The following is a 20,282-nucleotide window of genomic DNA, read 5'->3' as shown; positions in this document are numbered from 1 at the left end:
ACCAGAGGGCTCCACTGACCTGCCTGCTGACATCAGAGCACACCCCTGTGTCATGTGACCTGGCAGGAGTAGCAAAGCTGGACTCAGACCTGGCCAGGCAAGTTCAAAGGCAGCTGTGGTAGAGAGAGTATATGGGCTCAAATTGTGGTCATAAATATTTTGTACTTGTAAATCAGGATTTGTGTGTGTATGGGATCAGAACGATGCCACCTTGAAATGAAACCGAAAAAAATATTGAAACTGAAAAAAATATTGAAACAGAAATAAATGTACAGCGCGGCTGCAGTCACGGACAAACTTGCATGTGTCTGTTCGGGAATGGCAGATGCTGAGAGGTCCAGCGTTTACATTACCGGCTATTTCAAAGTGACAGCCTGAGGTGTTCTTCAGTAAATTGGACTACCAGACAGGAGGACCTGAGGCCCCACCGTATTATTTTCGGTAAGTTAAATGTGTGTGTAAGCTAATCCGTAACTTAGGTCCTTAGGTGAGCACTCGGCTGTCGGGGAAACTTGTTTTGTAAAGTTCGTTTAGCTAACCCGTGCAGGTGAATGAATTTACCCTGACTAAAGAAATCAAGAGAAACGCACCGGGCTGCTCAGTGACTAACCACGGTTACTGTACTTTCTTTATGAGTATTATACTGTAAGAGCAACAGGCTGGACTCTGCTTCTGCTCCTGTGCAGAGCTGATTATTAAATATGTGCAAACAGCAGCATGTTTTCTGTCGCTTTCCACATGTGGAACGACATTAACGCCAACTTTTAAAAACCTGGCACTTCAGTAACCCCTCATTAGTCAATAGCTACGGATTAAATAGCAAAGCCCGATACTTATGTACTGAAACCAACTACTTCCGCTTGGCAGCTTAAGTTAAAATGTTAATTTTTTCCTCTGATTATTTTTTTAGCACTGACTCTGTATATTTTTTGTTTGTTGCAAATATTCAGGTTAAAAAACTGTCCGAATTATATTTAATGAGGTATGTTCACAAAGTCACATGTGCAGTACTCTGTATAGCTTGCATCCTTTAGGACAAATAATTTGAAGCATTAATATTTCTTGTTCAATACTGAGCTGATAACACCTCCGTATTGTCATGGCCCTGGGTCATGTGACCCAGTATTCTGAGTTTCTTGGTGTTTTGTTATTCTTTTTAGTCTAGTTTCATTTCGGTTTATCTAGTTCAGGGGTGCCCAATCCCGGTCCTCGAGAGCTACCGTCCTGCAGCTTTTAGATGCATCCCTACTCCAACACAGCTGAATCAAATGGTTTGATTACCTCTTCAGCATGCCATCGTGTTTGGCAAAGGCCTGATAACAAGCCATTCATTTGATTCAGCTGTGTTGGAGTAGGGATGCATCTAAAAGCTGCAGGACGGTAGCTCTCGAGGACCGGGATTGGGCACCCCTGATCTAGTTACATTCTGCCATGTTTCATGTCCAAGTTTTCTTTGTTTGTCAAGTTCATGTCACGTCTAATCTCCATGTTTTCTGTTTTACTTTGAAAGTCTGTATTCAATGTCAGTGTATTCAGTTTCATTTCTCCTGTCCTGTCGTTAGGTTCATGTGTGTCAGCTGTGCTCCCATGTGTGGCCACTTCCCCTGATCATCCCTCATGTGTATTTAGTCTCTGTGTTTCATACAGTCTGTGTCGCGTCGTCTGTGTACTTCCCCCCGGTCAAGTTAAGTGTTTTTCAGGATTCTGTGCAGTTCATGTTTGCCATTTGGTTTATGTTGTTTTTCATGCAGCCGCACGATGAGGTTCCGTGCAGGTCATGTTCATGTCTCTTTCGTCACGCCACTTGGTTCACAGTTTCCATGCATCTGCACAGCATTCTGTTCACAGTGATCATAGTTATGCCTTTCAGTCAGGTTAGTGTTTTTCCAGTTTAGGTTTTTGGTTAGTTGCAGTCTCAGTCCCTGTTATGTTTTGTCTACTCCCTTCTGCATCAGCCCAAATAAAGGCTCGCTTTCAGTTTAAGTTTTCCTTAAAGTGTCCTTAAGTGTCCTTCCCAGCGCTCATGAGACTGCTTTGCTGCACTGTGGTATGAGGTGCTAACCTGTTGACAGTGTTAATTTTAAAATGTATTCCACCAAAGATAATAGAAGTAACATATTCTGAATACTTTACAACTACATGAATATCCTATTGCTGTGTGATTTATTACTATTACCGAAGGTTACTCTCCATACCAACACCAACTAGATGTTTAAATCTTAATATAAATGAGTAACAGTAGGTGCACATTAGGTAAGGCTGCACTTTTTGCAGTGATCTCGTAAATAAAACAGGTCCGCGGCTCCGAACCGTAGTAAAGGGACCTCTGGCTAATACGTTGGGGTCTTTTTTTTTTTTTTTTTTCCTGGATCACCTGTTGAGAAAGAAAAAAGAAAACAAGCAGAAGAAGACTAGAGCAATAAAATAAACAACACCATGATGATCTATGGGAATATAACAGTAAATACTAAATGTTAAACATTATTGTGCAGCACGTAAGATCGACAGCGCACAGTGTGCTTTAAGGTAGGAGCCAAAAAGGAGCAGAGCAGCGGCGTTAAGGACGTCCTCGCCGTACCTGGGTCCATCAGGTCCTCCAGACGCGTGAGCAGTTTGGTGAGTTTCACCATTTGCTCCAGGAGCTGCGCCTGGATGACGGCAGATTCCAGCAATACCACCGTCTTTCACTCGCCCAGTTTGAGGACCTGCTGTCCCGCGTTGGTCCCAGCATTGCCCGCCTTGACACCAACTACAGACGCTCAATCCCACCTGCAGAGCACCTGTCCATCTCCCTGAGGTTAGTAAAAGTGTTTAATACGGTAGTCCTTTATTGATACCTGTGCTAACATGGATGTGCTATGCTATCAATGAATGCTGTCGGTGTTTACTGATAGCAAGCTGTGGTACGGAGACGACTGTTTATAATATTTCTAGTGATACTCGGGTCTCATCAAGTCCCGATTTACAGTGGGGCAAAAAAGTATTTAGTCAGCCAACGATTGTGCAAGTTCCCCCACTTAAAATGATGACAGAGGTCAGTAATTTGCACCAGAGGTACACTTCAACTGTGAGAGACAGAATGTGAAAAAAAAAATCCATGAATTCACATGGTAGGATTTGTAAAGAATTTATTCGTAAATCAGGGTGGAAAATAAGTATTTGGTCACCTCAAACATGGAAAATCTCTGGCTCTCACAGACCTGTAACGTCTTCTGTAAGACGCTTTTCTGTCCCCCACTCGTTACCTGTATGAATGGCACCTGTTTGAACTCATCATCTGTATAAAAGACACCTGTCCACAGCCTCAAACAGTCAGACTCCAAACTCCGCCATGGCCAAGACCAAAGAGCTTTCGAAGGACACCAGGAAAAGTATTGTAGACCTGCACCAGACTGGGAAGAGTGAATCTACAATAGGCAAGCAGCTTGGTGTGAAAAAATCAACTGTGGGAGCAATCATCAGAAAATGGAAGACATACAAGACCACTGATAATCTCCCTCGATCTGGGGCTCCACGCAAGATCTCATCCCGTGGGGTCAAAATGATCATGAGAACGGTGAGCAAAGATCCCAGAACCACACGGGGGGACCTGGTGAATGACCTGCAGAGAGCTGGGACCAAAGTAACAAAGGTCACCATCAGTAACACACTACAACGGCAGGGAATCAAATCCCGCAGTGCCAGACGTGTTCCGCTGCTGAAGCCAGTGCATGTCCAGGCCCGTCTGAAGTTTGCCAGAGAGCACATGGATGATACAGCAGAGGACTGGGAGAATGTCATGTGGTCAGATGAAACCAAAGTAGAACTTTTTGGTATAAACTCAACTCGTCGTGTTTGGAGGACGAAGAATACTGAGTTGCATCCCAAGAACACCATACCTACTGTGAAGCATGGGGGTGGAAACATCATGCTATGGGGCTGTTTTTCTGCCAAGGGGACAGGACCACTGATCTGTGTTAAGGACAGAATGAATGGGGCCATGTATCGTGAGATTTTGAGCCAAAACCTCCTTCCATCAGTGAGAACTTTGAAGATGAAACGAGGCTGGGTCTTCCAACATGACAATGATCCAAAACACACCGCCCGGGCAACAAAGGAGTGGCTCCGTAAGAAGCATTTGAAAGTCCTGGAGTGGCCTAGCCAGTCTCCAGACCTCAACCCCATAGAAAATCTGTGGCGGGAGTTGAAAGTCCGTGTTGCTCGGCGACAGCCCCAAAACATCACTGCTCTCGAGAAGATCTGCATGGAGGAATGGGCCAAAATACCAGCTACTGTGTGTGCAAACCTGGTAAAGACCTATAGTAAACGTTTGACCTCTGTTATTGCCAACAAAGGTTATGTTACAAAGTATTGAGTTGTATTTTTGTTATTGACCAAATACTTATTTTCCACCCTAATTTACGAATAAATTCTTTACAAATCCTACCATGTGGATTCATGGATTTTTTTTTCACATTCTGTCTCTCACAGTTGAAGTGTACCTCTGGTGCAAATTACTGACCTCTGTCATCATTTTAGGTGGGGGAACTTGCACAATCGTTGGCTGACTAAATACTTTTTTGCCCCACTGTAATTCGATTTATGCCGTTATCAGTGTTTGAATGATAGCATGGCTGTGGTGTCATATCAATGTATGCTCTCGCTGTTTGCTGATATCAAACTGTGGTATGAGGACCACTGTGGGTTAATCTTTGTAGTGATACTCACTCCTTTCTTTTTATTTAGACCTGGTTTAATTCTGGGATAGTTGAATATTTGTATATAATCCCAGCAGACTGTTTTAGATTATATCTAATATATATCATGTAATTATCCTTGTAATTACAAAAGGTTTTATGTAAGATTTATGTTTTGTAATTTAAATCTGACATCACAAAAGTATTTTGGAATTTGAATAATGTATTTTGTAACTGCAGCATTTTGTCCAGGTTCCTTGCCACCGAGGACTCCTTCAGGACCATCGCATTCAGTTTTCGAGTTGGCGTGTCCTTGGTGAGCCAGATCACCCCCCAGGTAGCGACGTCCATCTGGGACTGTCTAGTGGACGACTTCATGGCTGTGCCTTCAACTGAAGACTGGCGGTGCATTGCAGAGGGATTCCAGGAGCGCTGGAACTTCCCTCTCTCCCTCACAGTAGAGGTTGTATCTGCGCTCCATGGAGCTCCGTCCTGAAATTGCGGAGAAGTGTGTGAAGGCAACGTGTGTTCTCCACAATTTTCTGTGCTGTTTGGACAAGAGAGGGGCACCTGCTGTGAGGGGTGTGGCACCTGCTGTGAGGGGTGTGGCACCTGCTGTGAGGGGTGTGGCACCTGCTGTGAGGGGTGTGGCACCTACTGTGGTGGAGCCGTTGCAAGGCCTGGGTCGTGTAGCAGCAAACAACTCCTCCAGAGAGGCTGTCCTGGTGGGGGAGAAGTTCATGGCCCACTTCTCGGCGGAGGGAGCCGTGTCTTGGCAACCAAAGGAGTAGCCTGTTTGAAGTCTGAGTGACTTACCCACAACGGCTCTTTTGAGAGCCACCCACAAACCTCTAAAGAGTGTTCCTGTCTTTTTTAATTTTTCTTAATAAATGGAGCTCTACTCCAAAATAAACTAACCTCTCTTTACTCTCTTAAAGACATATTTACATATAATTGTTACACAAAGTTTTGGCTGTCTCACCTTGTTTTGGTACAATCTGCCAGGTGTAACAATTTTTAATCATGTTTTTGCTGGAGAAGTGCAAGGTTTTAGTCAACACCATCAGACACAAAGAAATGTAAAAATATATATTTTAAATTAAGTTGTTTCAGCTATTTTGACTATTACCAGCTTCTCTGTTCTACTGTTTATGCACATATGTTTTCAAAGTAATTATACCACATTTAAAAGTAAGATTGTTTTGGCTTTTTATTATTAGAGTTAGGCAGCACGGTGGTTAGCACTGTTGCCGCACAGCAAGAAGGTCCTGAGTTCAATTCCAACATCAGGCTGGGGTCTTTCTGTGTGGAGTTTGCATGTTCTCCCCGTGTTTGCATGGGTTCCCTCCGGGTACTCCGGCTTCCTCCCACCGTCCAAAGACATGAAGCTTGTGGGGATAGGTTAATTGGATAATCCAAATTGCCACTAGGTGTGAATGTGCGAGTGAATGTGAGTGTGAATGGTTGTCTGTCCCTGTATGTTGGCCCTGCGACAGACTGGCGACCTGTCCAGGGTGTACCCCGCCTTTCGCCCTATGACAGCTGGGATAGGCTCCAGCGCCCCCCGCGACCCTGAAAAGGATAAGCGGAAGCGAATGGATGGATGGATGCATGGATTATTAGAGTTACAGTCATACATATTTTCAGAAGCTTGTATTTAATCTCCATAAGAAACGATCATATTTAGCAGCGTGAAAATTACATATTTATTTAGAAAATTACGTATTTTTATTGGAAGATCATGAGGGAGGAAAATATATGGTTCTTCAAAACAGAAAAATAAACAAAAAATCCATATTATGGAGTTGACAAGTGGTGACACATGAGTAGAAAACAGGATATTATTTCTTTCAAAATGACCATTAAACCTTAACAACCTTTGTAATATCACAAGACACATCATAACAATTCTGTTTTTGCACATGTCAAGTTCTACATCTTAATAGTTCACCAGCAAGTAGCTGCCTACTGCTCCTTGATTCCTAAAGTACTCTGTGGTTGTGTGTTTAGACGCTGCTGGACTTTCTCTCCTTTTGACTCTCTGTGCTTGTTTCCAAAACCTTCTCTTCTGCCTTTTTTTCTCTTCCTTTCAGATCACTGATGTTCTTTATTTTTCCCTCTTTCACTCTATTTCTCCATCTTTCCCTTTATGAGAAACTCAGGCTGGCTGTTAATTTTTTCTCTACTTATTTTTTGATCATCCCTGTTCCTTCTCTTTTGTTCCTCTACTGACAGCTTCCTCTTTGCTATTCTAGCCTGAAATGTACCATTTTGTAATTGCTATAATTTTTCTGAAGCATATGCATTTACACATATTAAGGATGAATATTCACAACACAAATATGTATTAAGCAACAGAAATGCTATCCGGTCTTTAAGTCTGATGTCATTAGCCGTTTCCAGGTCCAAACTCCGCTGCAGATCCCAAAGTCAAAGGAACTCTGCGGCATCACTGAGAGTTACAAACTGTCTAAATTCTTTCATCTTTAATAAAATGATCAGTGTGGCTGTTTTACCAGGTGTAACATCCAGGCATCCATGAAAACAGAATATATGAAATTTAACAGAGTTAGAAGTTAGCTCGCCGGTTTCCACCTTAACACCAGCTCTGCTATCACTTCCAACATAAATGAAGACAAAACTAAACAGCACTGGCGTTTGTAGGGTTACTGATGTTGGACTAGCTGGTGTATAATGATGTGCTACGTGATTGCTAGCAACACAGCTATGTTAGCGTAACATAAACACAGTGAAACTTTTTTCCACTTGATAAAAGTTAACGTGAGGGTTCCCGATGGTTAGGCTGACAGTGATCACTGACTGTTTTTAGGGGCTTGTTCAGATTAAATAGAACAAGATAAAAAAGAATAAAAACATGTTAAAACACAACAGCCTTAATAAACACAGAGTAGTTTGGACCCGAAAGCAGGGTTCATACATCATCACTTAAAAGACCAGCTCTCGGGGCAGAGATAGCTCAGTAGATAGTGTTTGCCCCATGATCGTTGGGCAGGGCTCTAGACTAACTTTTTGCCATGGGCGTACGCGTACCGGCACAAAAGTTAGGCGCACACAAGTTTTATAATAATTTATATAATATAATGTGTTTTTCTGGATACACTGTGCTTTTTCAGCATTCAAAGATTGATGACACCGTGTCAGAGCACTGGCTATGAATTTCAGAAGGATCAGGCCTTAACAGAAAAGTTAGCAATAGTTCTTTTCCTGTTACAGCTACATCCACTTCTGTCGTGCCCAGGCTGCTCACTAGGGCTGGGTATCATCACTGATTTCTATAATCCATTCGATTCCGGTTTTCAAAGTCCCGATTCGATTCAACTTAGCCTCAGACAGTCAGAAATATTATAATTCTGATCATTTATCAGTACTGACTTCATCAGAATTGTGAACATCACAGCAGATTCCTTTGTGTGAAAGTAACTGAGAATAAAACACAGAAAAACATGAAGGAGATTTTCCTGGTCTGGCTTTTTATAGCAGATAACCTTAAAAATATTCTACAATGTTCTGCATATAAAGTTTAAATTTCTTCAGTATTGAACAACAGAAAAAATAGGCTTTCTTGAAGAAAAAGACAGTAGCCGACAGCACTGTAAACAACGGTAGACTGGTGGGTAATAAGCGAATAAATAATACAGAAAACAGAGATTGGAGACGGGAAACTGTTCTTGAAGTACAGAGAGAGATAGAGAGAGAGCTAGCTGTGCATGGATGTGATTTTAATAGTCGTGGAAGCAAAACAGCAAAATTCAGCTCGGTGAATTTTGGTTGGAGAGAGACAAAACCTGCAGCTCAGAATCAGCGCAAAAAGACGTAAACACATCGCGGACCGGACGCATCAGATTCGCTAAGCTCCGACAGCGTGTCCGTCTACGGGCCGTCGGGTGAGAAAGCCGAGAAAGACAAAGTTAATTCTGATGGGTCGGGTCCGCTCTGTGTTTACGTCTTTGTGTGGAGTCCGTGTACCTGCTCTGATTTGCTGTTTGGTTGTTGTTGAACTGGTTTTGTGAGCTTTAATCTGAGAATCTGGCGTTTCTGGCAAAACACAGTTATATTTAAAAGTCGATTCAGGATTTAATGAATTGATATCGCTTTATTCAAGCTACTCACCTCCCACTTCCACCTGCACTTTCAACTGGACCACGGCCAATCAGAGAGGTCCCGCCCCTTACTATCTCTGATTGGTTTAGTCCACGATAGGGACAAAATGTGTGTCTGTTGTTGACCACAGGGAAGGTTGCAGATTTTTTTTTATTTTTTTTGCTACCCGAACAGTTGGTCGCACAGGTGCAACCAAATATTTTTTTTTAGTCGCACCACTGAAAAATTTGGTCGCACTCTAGAGCCCTGTTGGGGGTTCAAATCCACCAAACAGCGGCTATCCTGAGATACCCTTGAGCAAGGTACCGTCTCTACACACTGCTCCCCGGGTCATGGATTGGTAGCTGCCCACTGCTTCACTGAGTAAATGGGTTAAATGCAGAGGACTAAGCATTTTCCTACAGGATTAATAAAGTATACATTAACTATGAGATTCAAGATCAGGCAAATTCCATAATATTCGACACATCTGTAAAGCAGAAATATCAGTAAAATGCACAGGAAGTAATATGACTGAAATAGTAATAAAAATAACTTAATATAATTAGTGAATAGGACACTTTTGTGACATTTGCCAAAATCATTAGAAAAAGGGTCAACACCGTCAGGCAAAAATCCTGATGGTGCTGACAAAATACCCTACTTTCTCTCATAGCACGTTTTTCTGACAGACGCCATCTTGTTGTTCATCAGTTGCTTATGGCCTCTACTGTGGTGTTGATGCACTATGGTTGTGACACAGAGTTTTATCAGAAAGGTATGCAATAAATGAAATAAAAATTAAAAAAACTCACCAGAGCAGTGACCTCATGGCATGTGTATCAAACAGGAAGTGGTAAAGGGGTCCTCACAGTGTAAGTTACCCACAATAATTCCTTATTTTTTTGTACTTTTTAAAAAATCTGATGGTGTTGACAGAAACTTTGGACATGTTTTGTCCCTTATCTCAAGAATCACTGATATATTCTCAAAATCTTTCATAAACTGCCTGCTTTTCAGGAATGAGGTGGTAATTCGATTTTGGAGCAGTTCTTGAGCCATAACCAATGATGAGCAGCTTTCCTCACTGTCACTGGTACGGTGCTGCACTGATGCCTTCCTGAGAGCCAATGCAAGCACAAAGAGTTAAGTCAGCAGTTTTTTGATGAGCTTTCAATATTTCCTTTAACTAACGGGGAGTGAGGTCCTTTTATCTCAGGCATGTCAGGAATACTGAAACCTGGGCTGACTGACCTGACCACAGCCTCTATGACTTCAGCATCACTGTGTCCTTTACACAAGAGGCTGACTGGCCCACAGATCTTGACACCTCTCCTTACTGTCACTTCTTGAAGCCTGTTTGCTGCTGTAGGAAACACGTTTTATGGAGCTGTCAGCTGACTCGGCGATGTTCTGTTCACTCTTTGACACACCCTGCTAATTGCTTATATTAACATCTCTTGGCTGGTCTGAGAATGGGTTGGCGTTCCCCGGACAAGCTGGAGGAGGCTTCTCTGCTTGGGCTGCTGCTGTGTTACTGCTGCATTTCTGCTCATCAGACTCACCTAATGAGATGGCTGGAACTGTTTCTTTTTGGCGAGGTGTCTGATGTCAGCTGGCAGTGATGATGATGATGCCACTCGAAGCTGCTTTTTCAAGTTTGATTCAGTTAGTCTTGAGTGGAAGCGCCTCTTTGCAAGAGTCAGTTTTGAAAAGACCTGTTCAAAGTGGTACGTTGTCCCAAACAGAGATGCAAATTTCAGGGCATGTCTCGCCAGGATGGGAAAAGCCTCAGCATGAACGTACAGTTTGTGAAAGTCCAGCAGAGAGAGGCTGTTATACTTAGCTTTGAGCTCGTAGTTGTTTTGCAGCCCAATTATTTCCACTTGGAAAGTGTCTGGCACAGATGGTTGCACATTAAACGGCGTAGCAAACATCTCCAGTTCCTTTTGGATATTCTTCACATCTTGAAACCTGTCATCAAATGCCTGAATGAGTTTTGCACAACGACTGTTGTTGTGATTTGGCGCTACACAAATAAAATTGAATTGAATTTAGAATTGTCCCTATTGCCAGTCTTGGCAGCCGGGGGTCAGTCCGCCAGGGCCTCCGCTCCTGGCCGCCACCCGGCACACAATGCACCCAGCTCGCACTGGAACGTTTCGCAGCCGAGTGTGAAGCAGCGGGAATGAGGATCAGCACCTCCAAATCTGAGGCCATGGTTCTCAGCCGGAAAAGGGTGGAGTGCCCACTCCGGGTCGGGGATGAGTTCCTGCCCCAAGTGGAGGAGTTCAAGTATCTCGGGGTCTTGTTCGCGAGTGATGGGAGAAGGGAGCCGGAGATCGACAGACGGATTGGGGCTGCAGCTGCAGTAATGCGGACGCTGCACCGGTCCGTCGTGGTGAAGAGGGAGCTGAGTGTAAAAGCGAAGCTCTCCATTTACCGGTCGATCTACGTCCCTACCCTCACCTATGGCCACGAGCTGTGGGTAGTGACCGAAAGAACGAGATCGCGGATAGAAGCGGCAGAAATGAGCTTCCACCGAAGGGTGGCTGGCCTCTCCCTTAGAGATTGGAGCCTCCTGGGCGCCTCCTGGGTGAGGTGTTCCAGGCATGTCCCACCGGGAGGAGGCCCCGGGGCAGACCCAGGACACGCTGGAGAGATTATATCTCTCGGCTGGCCTGGGAACGCCTTGGTATTCCCCCGGATAAGCTGGAGGAGGTGGCTGGGGAGAGGGAGGTCTGGGCCTCTTTGCTTAGGCTGCTGCCCCCGCGACCCGGCCTCGGATAAAGCGGATGAAGATGGATGGATGAATTTAGAATTTGTTTGTTTTATTTTATTGTGAAAGAACTATAGAGGAAGCGACCACCTTTTCGCACATGCGTAGAAAAACATCCTAATTTCCTGAACCGATCAGGCAGCCAAAGGCAACAACATGGCTGCTGATAGCGATGTGAGTTTGTTTTGTAACATGTCAGTGGTCGTGTCCAAATTCATGGGCTGCATCCTCCTGAGGACCCGGCCTTCGCGGTCTATGTGGGCCGGGTCCTGAGAAGGTCGGGTAGGCCGGAAGTAAACGGCTGTTAAATTGGACGGTCTCGCCTTCGGATTAGCGTCACTGCTGTCTCGGTGGAGTTTAATAAACTCGGCCGTCTGCTCCTTGCTGTCTAAAATATAACAGGACACTGGAGTAAACTCTCGACCATCTCACACTTCTGTTTAATCAGTTTTCTGTTTGACGTTTATTCAGCTGTGTGAAAACCAAGGAGGAACCCACCTGGGGGATTAATAAAGTTTTATTTTATCTAATCTAATAACTTTAATCTCAGCCAAACCGATTTACTCACGAACAAATAAAACACTGAAAAAAGTCCAACAATAACATTTTTAGGTTGTCTAAGTGACTTATATATCACGTTTAACCTGAGTAGCGAAAGTCTGCGGTGATCTGAATATGATGTGCCGGGAGTTGTGCCGTTCTCTGCGGCTTCAGTGACCCTCGAGCTCCCGGCTAGCTATCGAGCTGGTGGGTAGCAGACGTGTAGGGACCTTGCTCAGGGGTACCTCAGCTTAGCTTTTCACTTGATTCAAACCCCCAACCTTCTGATCCCGGGGCAGCCACTCTACCTACTGACCTATCCCTCACACACGTTTACATCGTTGAACAAGTCTGTGCCACAGAGCACGCTGCATCGCTGCATCGCTGCATCGCAGCAAAGAATGGGTTTGGAGGATTTTTTTAGAAGTGATGAATTGCTGCAGCCCCAGATTACGCCAATGAACACAACATATTAAAACCAGTCTGTGTAGCACTCAGTGGTCCGTGCAGTGACAGTGCTGACATACATGCCAGTACAATGCAGTTCTGCAGCTTGTTGCTCTGTGTTTCAGTCGGACTGTTTAGTTTAGCTGGATTGTTGCTGGTTGAGAGAAACTGAAGCTGGATGTCGGGCGTGTACCAGAGATCCTGCTAGTAATGCCTTCTGCTGTTTATCTTGTGTTCAGTCAGGTGCCGATGTTTGTGCAGATCCAGCAGAAGTGGAGGCGGATGTATGCCGGAGAGTGCAAAGGACCAGGCGTGCGCACCGACTTTGAGATCGTTCACCTGCGTCGAGCGCCCGTGCAGTACAACCACCTGTCCGGCCTGCTCGACATCTTCAAATCTAAGATAGTAAGTGCTCTGGAACAAACATCTTTATATGGATCATATTTCAAGGTTGTTTGTTTGTTTTTAATAAAGAAAAATTAAAATTGTGCAGCCACAGAGCGTCATGTACCCATGTTCTACAAGTATCACCTCAGCATCCTGTTCCAGACGATTTTAGGACGATGTGAATCCTGTTAAATGCAACTAATAATCATAAAAGCATCCACGAAGTGCATGTAAATGTATTTTCTAAAACATTTATTCATCTGGTTTTTCCTGCTCATGTACAGTCTCTCCTCCTCCTCCTCCTCCTGCTGTGCTCTGACAGTCACACAAAAACTGTATTCAACTTGAAAATAACACAAACATCTTATCTTATAATAAGAATATATTCTTGTAATAGTTCGTCAAAGAGCAGGTTGATAACAGTACAGCACACTGCTTAGTTATGTGAACATTGGGAAAACAGAAGAGGAAGAAGAAGACGTCTAATTCTGTGTAAATTCGGTTTCTGGATTTTTGTGGAGTTAATTTGTGAATAAAATAAAGACTGTTAGGAAGTGGATGTCGGTTTAATGATCAGTTTGTTTGAACTTTGTTTATTCCTATTCCTGGAAACACAATGGATTCCCAGACATCACGTTGTTTAACCCTTTCATGCACAGTGGTCTGCAGCTATTCAAAGGCTGTTTTCTTGTATTTGTGTTGGTGTTGATGGTAAACTTGCACAGAAACACTACACACTGATGTCTCCATACCCTTCATAAGTCAAAACCGATGTTGTCCACCTAAGTGGACATTTAAAAAATGAAGTTCAAAAATCTTATATTCATTCCTAAAGAAGAATAAAAATCCTGATTGATGTTGTCATCATCCACACATGAGGGTTAAATGTGTTCAGTATGTTCCCAGAAACAGCCGACAATGACGAGGTGTAATCCACGCCTGTACAGAGAGATTAATGCTGCAGCTTGTTACCATAAACATGAGCTGATGTCTTCCTGTTGTCATCAGGGTTGTTCCCTGTTCCCTCTGCCTCCAGTCAACATCGCCATTCGCTTCACCTACGTGCTCCAAGACTGGCAGCAGTATTCATGGCCACAGCAGCCTCCAGGTAGGCAGTACATGTCATGTCATTAATACACAAATAGAAAAATGTAATATTATTATTAAGAAATTATTAAATTTTTTTTAAATACATGTCAGCAAGTGGCTGACATCCAGAAACCCTGCCAGTGGCTTTTAGGAGTCGTGTGTGTGATGCAGGTCATGTTGTTGTTTCCTGTGGAACGATTGTACCTGCTGGTTCCAGGTCGTTCTTCTGATAAGTCTTTTCACTCGTCTGTCTGAAATCGTGTGGGGAGCGCTTGGTCGTGGCTGGTTTATCGTAAATAAATAAAAACCCTGCAGGGGCAACGCCAGGTTTATGGCCCCAACAGTGCTCACTGGAACCTTCAGTAACTTAGAAGTTCTTCTGTAGCCGATGCCATCAGTCTTAAGTGTGCAAAGGTCTTGAGAGAGCTTGTTGGTTTTACCCATCATGAGACGCTTCTTGTGTGAAACCTGGCTAATGAGGCCATAGTTGGGACTGAACCGGCTGATATTAATTTGCACTAAGTGGCAGGATTGCTCTGTAATTACTCATAAATGTGTCTTTTTGCACCTTTCTTTCTGTCCAATACATTTCCCCCGTGTCATTCTTCATTGTTAGACGTCATGTATGGACATCTATGGTGGCGCTGGGTGATATGAGGAAAATGTAATATCACAATATTTTTTTGCTATATCACAAAACACGAAATAAATCACGATATGTTTAAGTTATTTTCAACCATATAGGATCTAAATTTGCACTTATTCAAACCGACCATTCAGGATGGTTTTCTATTGTCAACATAAAAATGATCTGAATGAACTGAAATGTTTTCTTTTAACCATCAGCTGCACACAGAGGATTTTCACAGATTACAGTATAATCACAGTAAGTCTCTTTCTGTGGTCAACACTAGACTTTAACATCAAAAGATCACAGCAACAAAAAACGACGTCAAGAAAAAAATCATGAGTCAAAATAAAACGACTGAAATGAAAAAGCTGCTCTGTTGTTCCTATAAAAATGGCAAAATAAAAAAAATGGATGACATCAAATTACAGAAACAAGTCGAGACAGTGACTATAAAACAGTTTATTTAATGTTTGCTTGGTGTGCAGGGAGACGTTGACATGCAGGGTTTAAAACATCATTTCTTTTGCAGCGAGATTCATTCTCTCACCGTCTGAAACTCCTGATGTCGCCATATTTTTACCTGTTCAGTTCAGTTCAGTTTTATTTATACAGCACCAAATCACAACAACAGTCGCCTCAAGGTGCTTTATATTGCACAGTAGATCGTACAATAATAGATACAGAGAAAAACCCAACAATCATATGACCCCCTATGAGCAAGCACTTTGGGGACAGTGGGAAGGAAAAACTCCCTTTAAACAGGAAGAAACCTCCAGCAGAACCAGGCTCAGGGAGGGGCGGAGCCATCTGCTGTGATTGGTTGGGGTGAGAGAAGGAAGACAGGATAAAGACATGCTGTGGAAGAGAGACAGAGATTAATAACAGATGTGATTCAATGCAGAGAGGTCTGTTAACACATAGTGAGTGAAGAAGAAACACTCAATGCATCATGGGAATCCCCCGGCAGCCTGCGTCTATTGCAGCATAACTAAGGGAGGATTCAGGGTCACCTGGTCCAGCCCTAACTATATGCTTTAGCAAATAGGAAAGTTTGAAGCCTAATCTTGAAAGTAGAGATAGTGTCTGTCTCCTGAATCCAAACTGGAAGCTGGTTCCACAGAAGAGGGGCCTGAAAACTGAAGGCTCTGCCTCCCATTCTACTTTTAAATACTCTAGGAACAACAAGTAGGCCTGCAGTGTGAGAGCGAAGTGCTCTAATAGGGTGATATGGTACTACAAGGTCATTAAGATAAGCACAGAGGAAACTATTTCTAAGCTAAAATTCATGCATCAAATGATACGCAGCAGATAAGACGGATGTAATCAAGCTACCGATAGAAAGAACATAGTAAAGGACAAATAAAGTGTCTTTTTTTCCTCATTGTTCTATGTGTGGGCCTCCTACTTCCTCCCACAGTCCAAAGACATGCAGTTAGTGGGGACAGGTTCATTGGGGCCCTAAATTTCCCACGGTGTGAATGTCTGTCTCTGTGTTTGCCCTGCGGCAGACTGGCGACCTGTCCAGGGTGTGCCCCGCCTCTCATGACAGCCCCAAGCACTTTACATGTGATGTAAAGTGGACTTTTCTTTTGTTGCCACGTCCATGATTTAGAAAATGTTACACAGATGTTGTCCTGCTTCGCTGTGCTGAAGCGTGTGCTTCATGAAAAGTTTGAATAAGAAAATATCAGGTCAGTAACTGTTTGTGTTCCCTGTAGGTGAGGCTGTGACAGAGCTCTTTAAACTCTGCTGTAGGACTGAGTGTACAGAGGAGATTCCTGGAAGAGGATACGCTGAAGATGAGGGCAAAGGTCAGGTTCCTGGCTTTACTTGTTGAGTGACCATACTGCATTCTGGAAACGTGCGTAGCTTACTGGGAGATCTGGGCATCTGTGCTGACCCGGGCCTCAGCAATTGAACAGAAACTCTTGGATGTGTTTGTCGTCTGTAGAAAACAGTGATATCAGCTCTGCTTTGTCCAAGCTGACCGAGCCAGCAGCAACTGTGCCCATTTCCAAACTGTCTGTCTCCAACATGGTGCACAGTGCCCGGAAGCACATTCGCCGCCATCGACGCATCGATGAGTCGCCCCTTAACACCGAGATACTCAATTCTGTCCTTCTGGTAAGAGTTAATCATGTAACCTGTTTAAAAGGCATTAACTAGTCGGAGTTGACTAATACTTGACTGAGTTTTAATGGTTTCAGCTCATTTTATGAGGAAACTGATTCTGACAGAAGAGGTGTGGATCCCGTGTTAGGAGACGGTGAGCGTGATATTCAGAGCAGCAGAGACCTCGGAGCGTGTGGTAGTTTGACTCGTACTGATGTGGCTCCTCTGCTTCTTTTCACAAACAGTTTTTCCTTCCTGGTTACTGTTGAGCCCGTCACACTCAGCAGCTCGAGCTCGAGCTAAGACAGCCTTGAATCTTAAAACTACAGCCGTAATTGCATTTATGTCTTAGAGTGCTGGCCACAGATATTGATCCCATCTGACAGCAGCTCAGTAAAGCACAAGAGCGTCATCTTAAACAGGATATCAGGCAGCGTTCTTATTTTTATTGTCTACTTCTGGTCACATCCTGCTTTTGCCACTGAGCGATCAGCATCCTGTGTTTTATCATGAAGTGATGACTACGTGAGCTGCACTTGTTTAATTCTTCTAACATCTAGAAAACAACAGAGTTTCTAAATGACAGACTTATTTATTTGTGTTTGTGTCTCTGTTTCCAGATGCTGCTGTGGAGAAGTCTGACTGTAAGAATAACACTCAGCTGTCCAACTCCAGTGGGACATCGGAGCAAGAGAAAACCTCTGATTATGTATGTTTGCCTCTTCACCACTCGCACACTCAAGGTTACACTCAGGTCAGGTCCAATATAAGTTTCAGAGTGAAGACAGGCTCAGTGCTGTCAGTACTTTGTCAGGATTTTTATTGATTTCATGGTCTTTTCCCTCGTTGTAGAACCTTTTCCACCAGCTGAAGTCGGCCCCCAGTGACAGTCTGACCTACCGTCTGGCTCTGTGTGTGTGTCTGTTCAACTATTACTACGGTGGGCTGCGGGCTGTTCTCTAAGTAAATATATTTCTAAAGGTGCTTTGATGTGAAATTATCACCAGATGTCGGTAACAACACTTCCAATCCAGACGTGCAAAGGAATCAAACCACAGATGAAGTTGTGTAATAATACAAAGTGACACAGGGACATTTATTTATTACTTTATACAAATGTTGGTGATGACAGTTCATGGCAGCGTCTGTATGGAGAAACCAGTCCCATCATTGCTCATGACTTTGACCCACTCACCACACAAACAGTCTATAAATCCCGAATGCTCCGTGGATCCTTCCCACAGATTCAGCTCAGGTGATTGGCTGGGCCGTTCCAGCAGCTTTACTTGATTTCTCTGAAACCAACCGTTTCCATTGGCTGTGTTTGTGATCATGGTCTTGCTGAAACATCCATCCTTGTTTCATCTTCATCATCCTGGTAGATGGCAGCAGATTCTAATCAACAATGTCTCCATTCATCCTTCCTGGAGTTATGTTTAATGTCTCAGTGCTGTACGCTGAATAAACAGCCCCCCCCCCCCATGATGCTCCCGCCTCCAGACTTCAGTGTTGCTGTGGTGTTTTTGGGGTGAAGCCACCCAAACATGGTGTGTTTACAGCCTTCAAAGAGTTCAGTTTTGGTCTTTTGTGACCAAACTATATTAAAGATAAAGCATATTGTTGTACCTATGCATTACACTGGAGCAGAGCTTACATACACTCAACAAAAATATAAACGCAACACCTTTGTTACTGCTCCCATTCCCCATGGGATGGACGTAGAGACCTAAAATTCATTCCAGATACACAATATAACCATCCCTCCCAAACAGTGGTCACAAATCAGTCCAAATGTGTGGTAGTGGGCACATCTGCTATATTGAGATAATCCATCCCACCTCACAGGTGTGCCACATCAGGATGCTGATCTGACATCATGAGTAGTGCACAGGTGTACCTCAGACTGCCCACAACAAAAGGCCACCCTGGAATGTGCAGTTTTGTCTCACAGCAAAATGCCACAGATGCCACAAGCAATGAGGGAGCGTGCAATTGGCATGCTGACAGCAGGAATGTCAACCAGATCTGTCGCCCGTGCATTGAATGTTCATTTCTCAACCATAAGCCGTCTCCACAGGCGTTTCAGAGAATATGGCAGCACATCCAACCGGCCTCACAACCGCAGACCTCGTGTAACCACACCAGCCCAGGACCTCCACATCCAGCAGGTTCACCTCCAAGATCGTCTGAGACCAGCCACCCAGACAGCTGCTGGAACAATTGGTTTGCACAACCAAACAATTTCTGCACAAACTGTCAGAAACCGTCTCAGGGACGCTCAACTGCATGCCCGTCGTCCTCATCGGGGTCTTGACCTGACTCCAGCTCGTCGCCGTAACAGACTTGTGTGGGCAAATGCTCACATTCGATGGCGTCTGGCACGTTGGAGAGGTGTGCGCTTCACGGATGAATCACAGCGCTTTGTGTTCTGCGTCCTGATTGGCTGCAGACTATTGTTGATCTCCTCCGTGCCGTCTCTCCTGTACAGTACAGAATCGCTTATTCATTGGTTCATTAATGATTCATTGATGTTGAATTATCTCTCAGCTGCTCTGTTCTCATGTGCTGGACCTGAAAACACGGTTTGATCTTTGGTTTCTGTAATACTGGACTTATTTGTCTACGAAGGTTTGAACTTTGAGAGCTTAAACAGGAGAGAAACGTGTGAAAATTTTCATGTCGGTCTGAGTGTATAAAGTGTGTAGTGACGGGTTTTACCTTAACACATCTATAATAATTGTAAAAAATAAAGTTGGCTACTTCAGATTTCACCAATCGCAGGTTATTTTTAGAACGTAACTCCCGCGATAAACGAGGGAGCGCTGTATACAAATACTGAGAAGTATAAAATTTGAATCCTGTCTCTCTCTGAGGTGCGGGGGGAAAAAATATCGACAAGTCGATCAACATCATCTACAGATACATTCGACATCTCGAGAAATGTAAATCGCCACTTGATTCGTCCATTTGGTTGAAAAACCCGACCTTGAACAAGGAGCGAATATCACACCGGAAACTAAGCGCTATGCGCCGGAAGTAGCATATGCTAAGGCGCACAGGTCTAAGTTATAGGTCTAAGTTCCCCATAATGCACTGGGTGTTTCTTCTTCACTCAACATGTGTTAGTACACCTCTCTGCATTCAGTCCGTCTGCCCCTCATCTATCGATGGATGTTAGAGGCTTTGGTTCCCACTGTCGCTCACAGATGGTCACCTAATGTTTCCTGTGTAACTGCAGGGTCTTTGCCTTATAACATAGAAGCAGCTTGAGGTAACTGTTGTTGTGATGCTGTGTGTGTGTAATAAAGCTCCCTTACTGACAGTGGGTCACCACAGCTTGTAGCTCCATGTATTTGATGCGGCACGTTTGCCCTCGCTGACACAACCCTAAAGGGATTTGTGTGTATGAATAAAGTTTATTGTTCATACAGTTCATTGCTGTATGTCTGTGAAAGGCTGAATGAGGGTTGTAGCTCCCTCAGCAGCTGTGGAGCGATGGAGATGTGGTTAGTTAGACACG

At 43.9% G+C, this 20,282-nt stretch overlaps 1 protein-coding gene across 3 annotated transcripts; it reads left to right on the top strand.

Annotated features, from left to right (window-relative positions):
- Positions 1–326: 326 nt before the first annotated feature.
- Positions 327–19,939, top strand: LOC146645975 (rab3 GTPase-activating protein catalytic subunit-like). Of its 3 annotated transcripts, none has more exons than XM_085391699.1 (7): positions 327–441; positions 12,783–12,948; positions 13,939–14,038; positions 16,369–16,461; positions 16,602–16,774; positions 17,383–17,471; positions 17,615–19,939. In XM_085391699.1, exons 2-7 carry the CDS (start codon positions 12,793–12,795, stop codon positions 17,631–17,633), a joined length of 630 nt encoding a protein of 209 aa, XP_085247825.1. In that variant the 5' UTR covers positions 327–441; positions 12,783–12,792; the 3' UTR covers positions 17,634–19,939. The 3 variants fall into 3 exon arrangements, with proteins under 3 accessions (XP_085247825.1, XP_085247827.1, XP_085247826.1); XM_085391701.1 differs by lacking the exons at positions 17,383–17,471; positions 17,615–19,939 and adding exons at positions 16,858–16,916; positions 17,008–17,272; XM_085391700.1 differs by lacking the exons at positions 17,383–17,471; positions 17,615–19,939 and adding an exon at positions 16,858–17,279.
- The last annotated feature ends 343 nt before the right edge of the window (positions 19,940–20,282 follow it).

Source organism: Rhamphochromis longiceps, linkage group LG19, assembly GCF_057381845.1.
Source record: "Rhamphochromis longiceps isolate RC_006_pf linkage group LG19, R_longiceps_female_GT1.1, whole genome shotgun sequence".
Taxonomy (NCBI): Eukaryota; Metazoa; Chordata; class Actinopteri; order Cichliformes; family Cichlidae; genus Rhamphochromis; species Rhamphochromis longiceps.
Note: the sequence above shows the minus strand (reverse complement) of the source record. Positions and strands in the feature narration are given on the sequence as shown.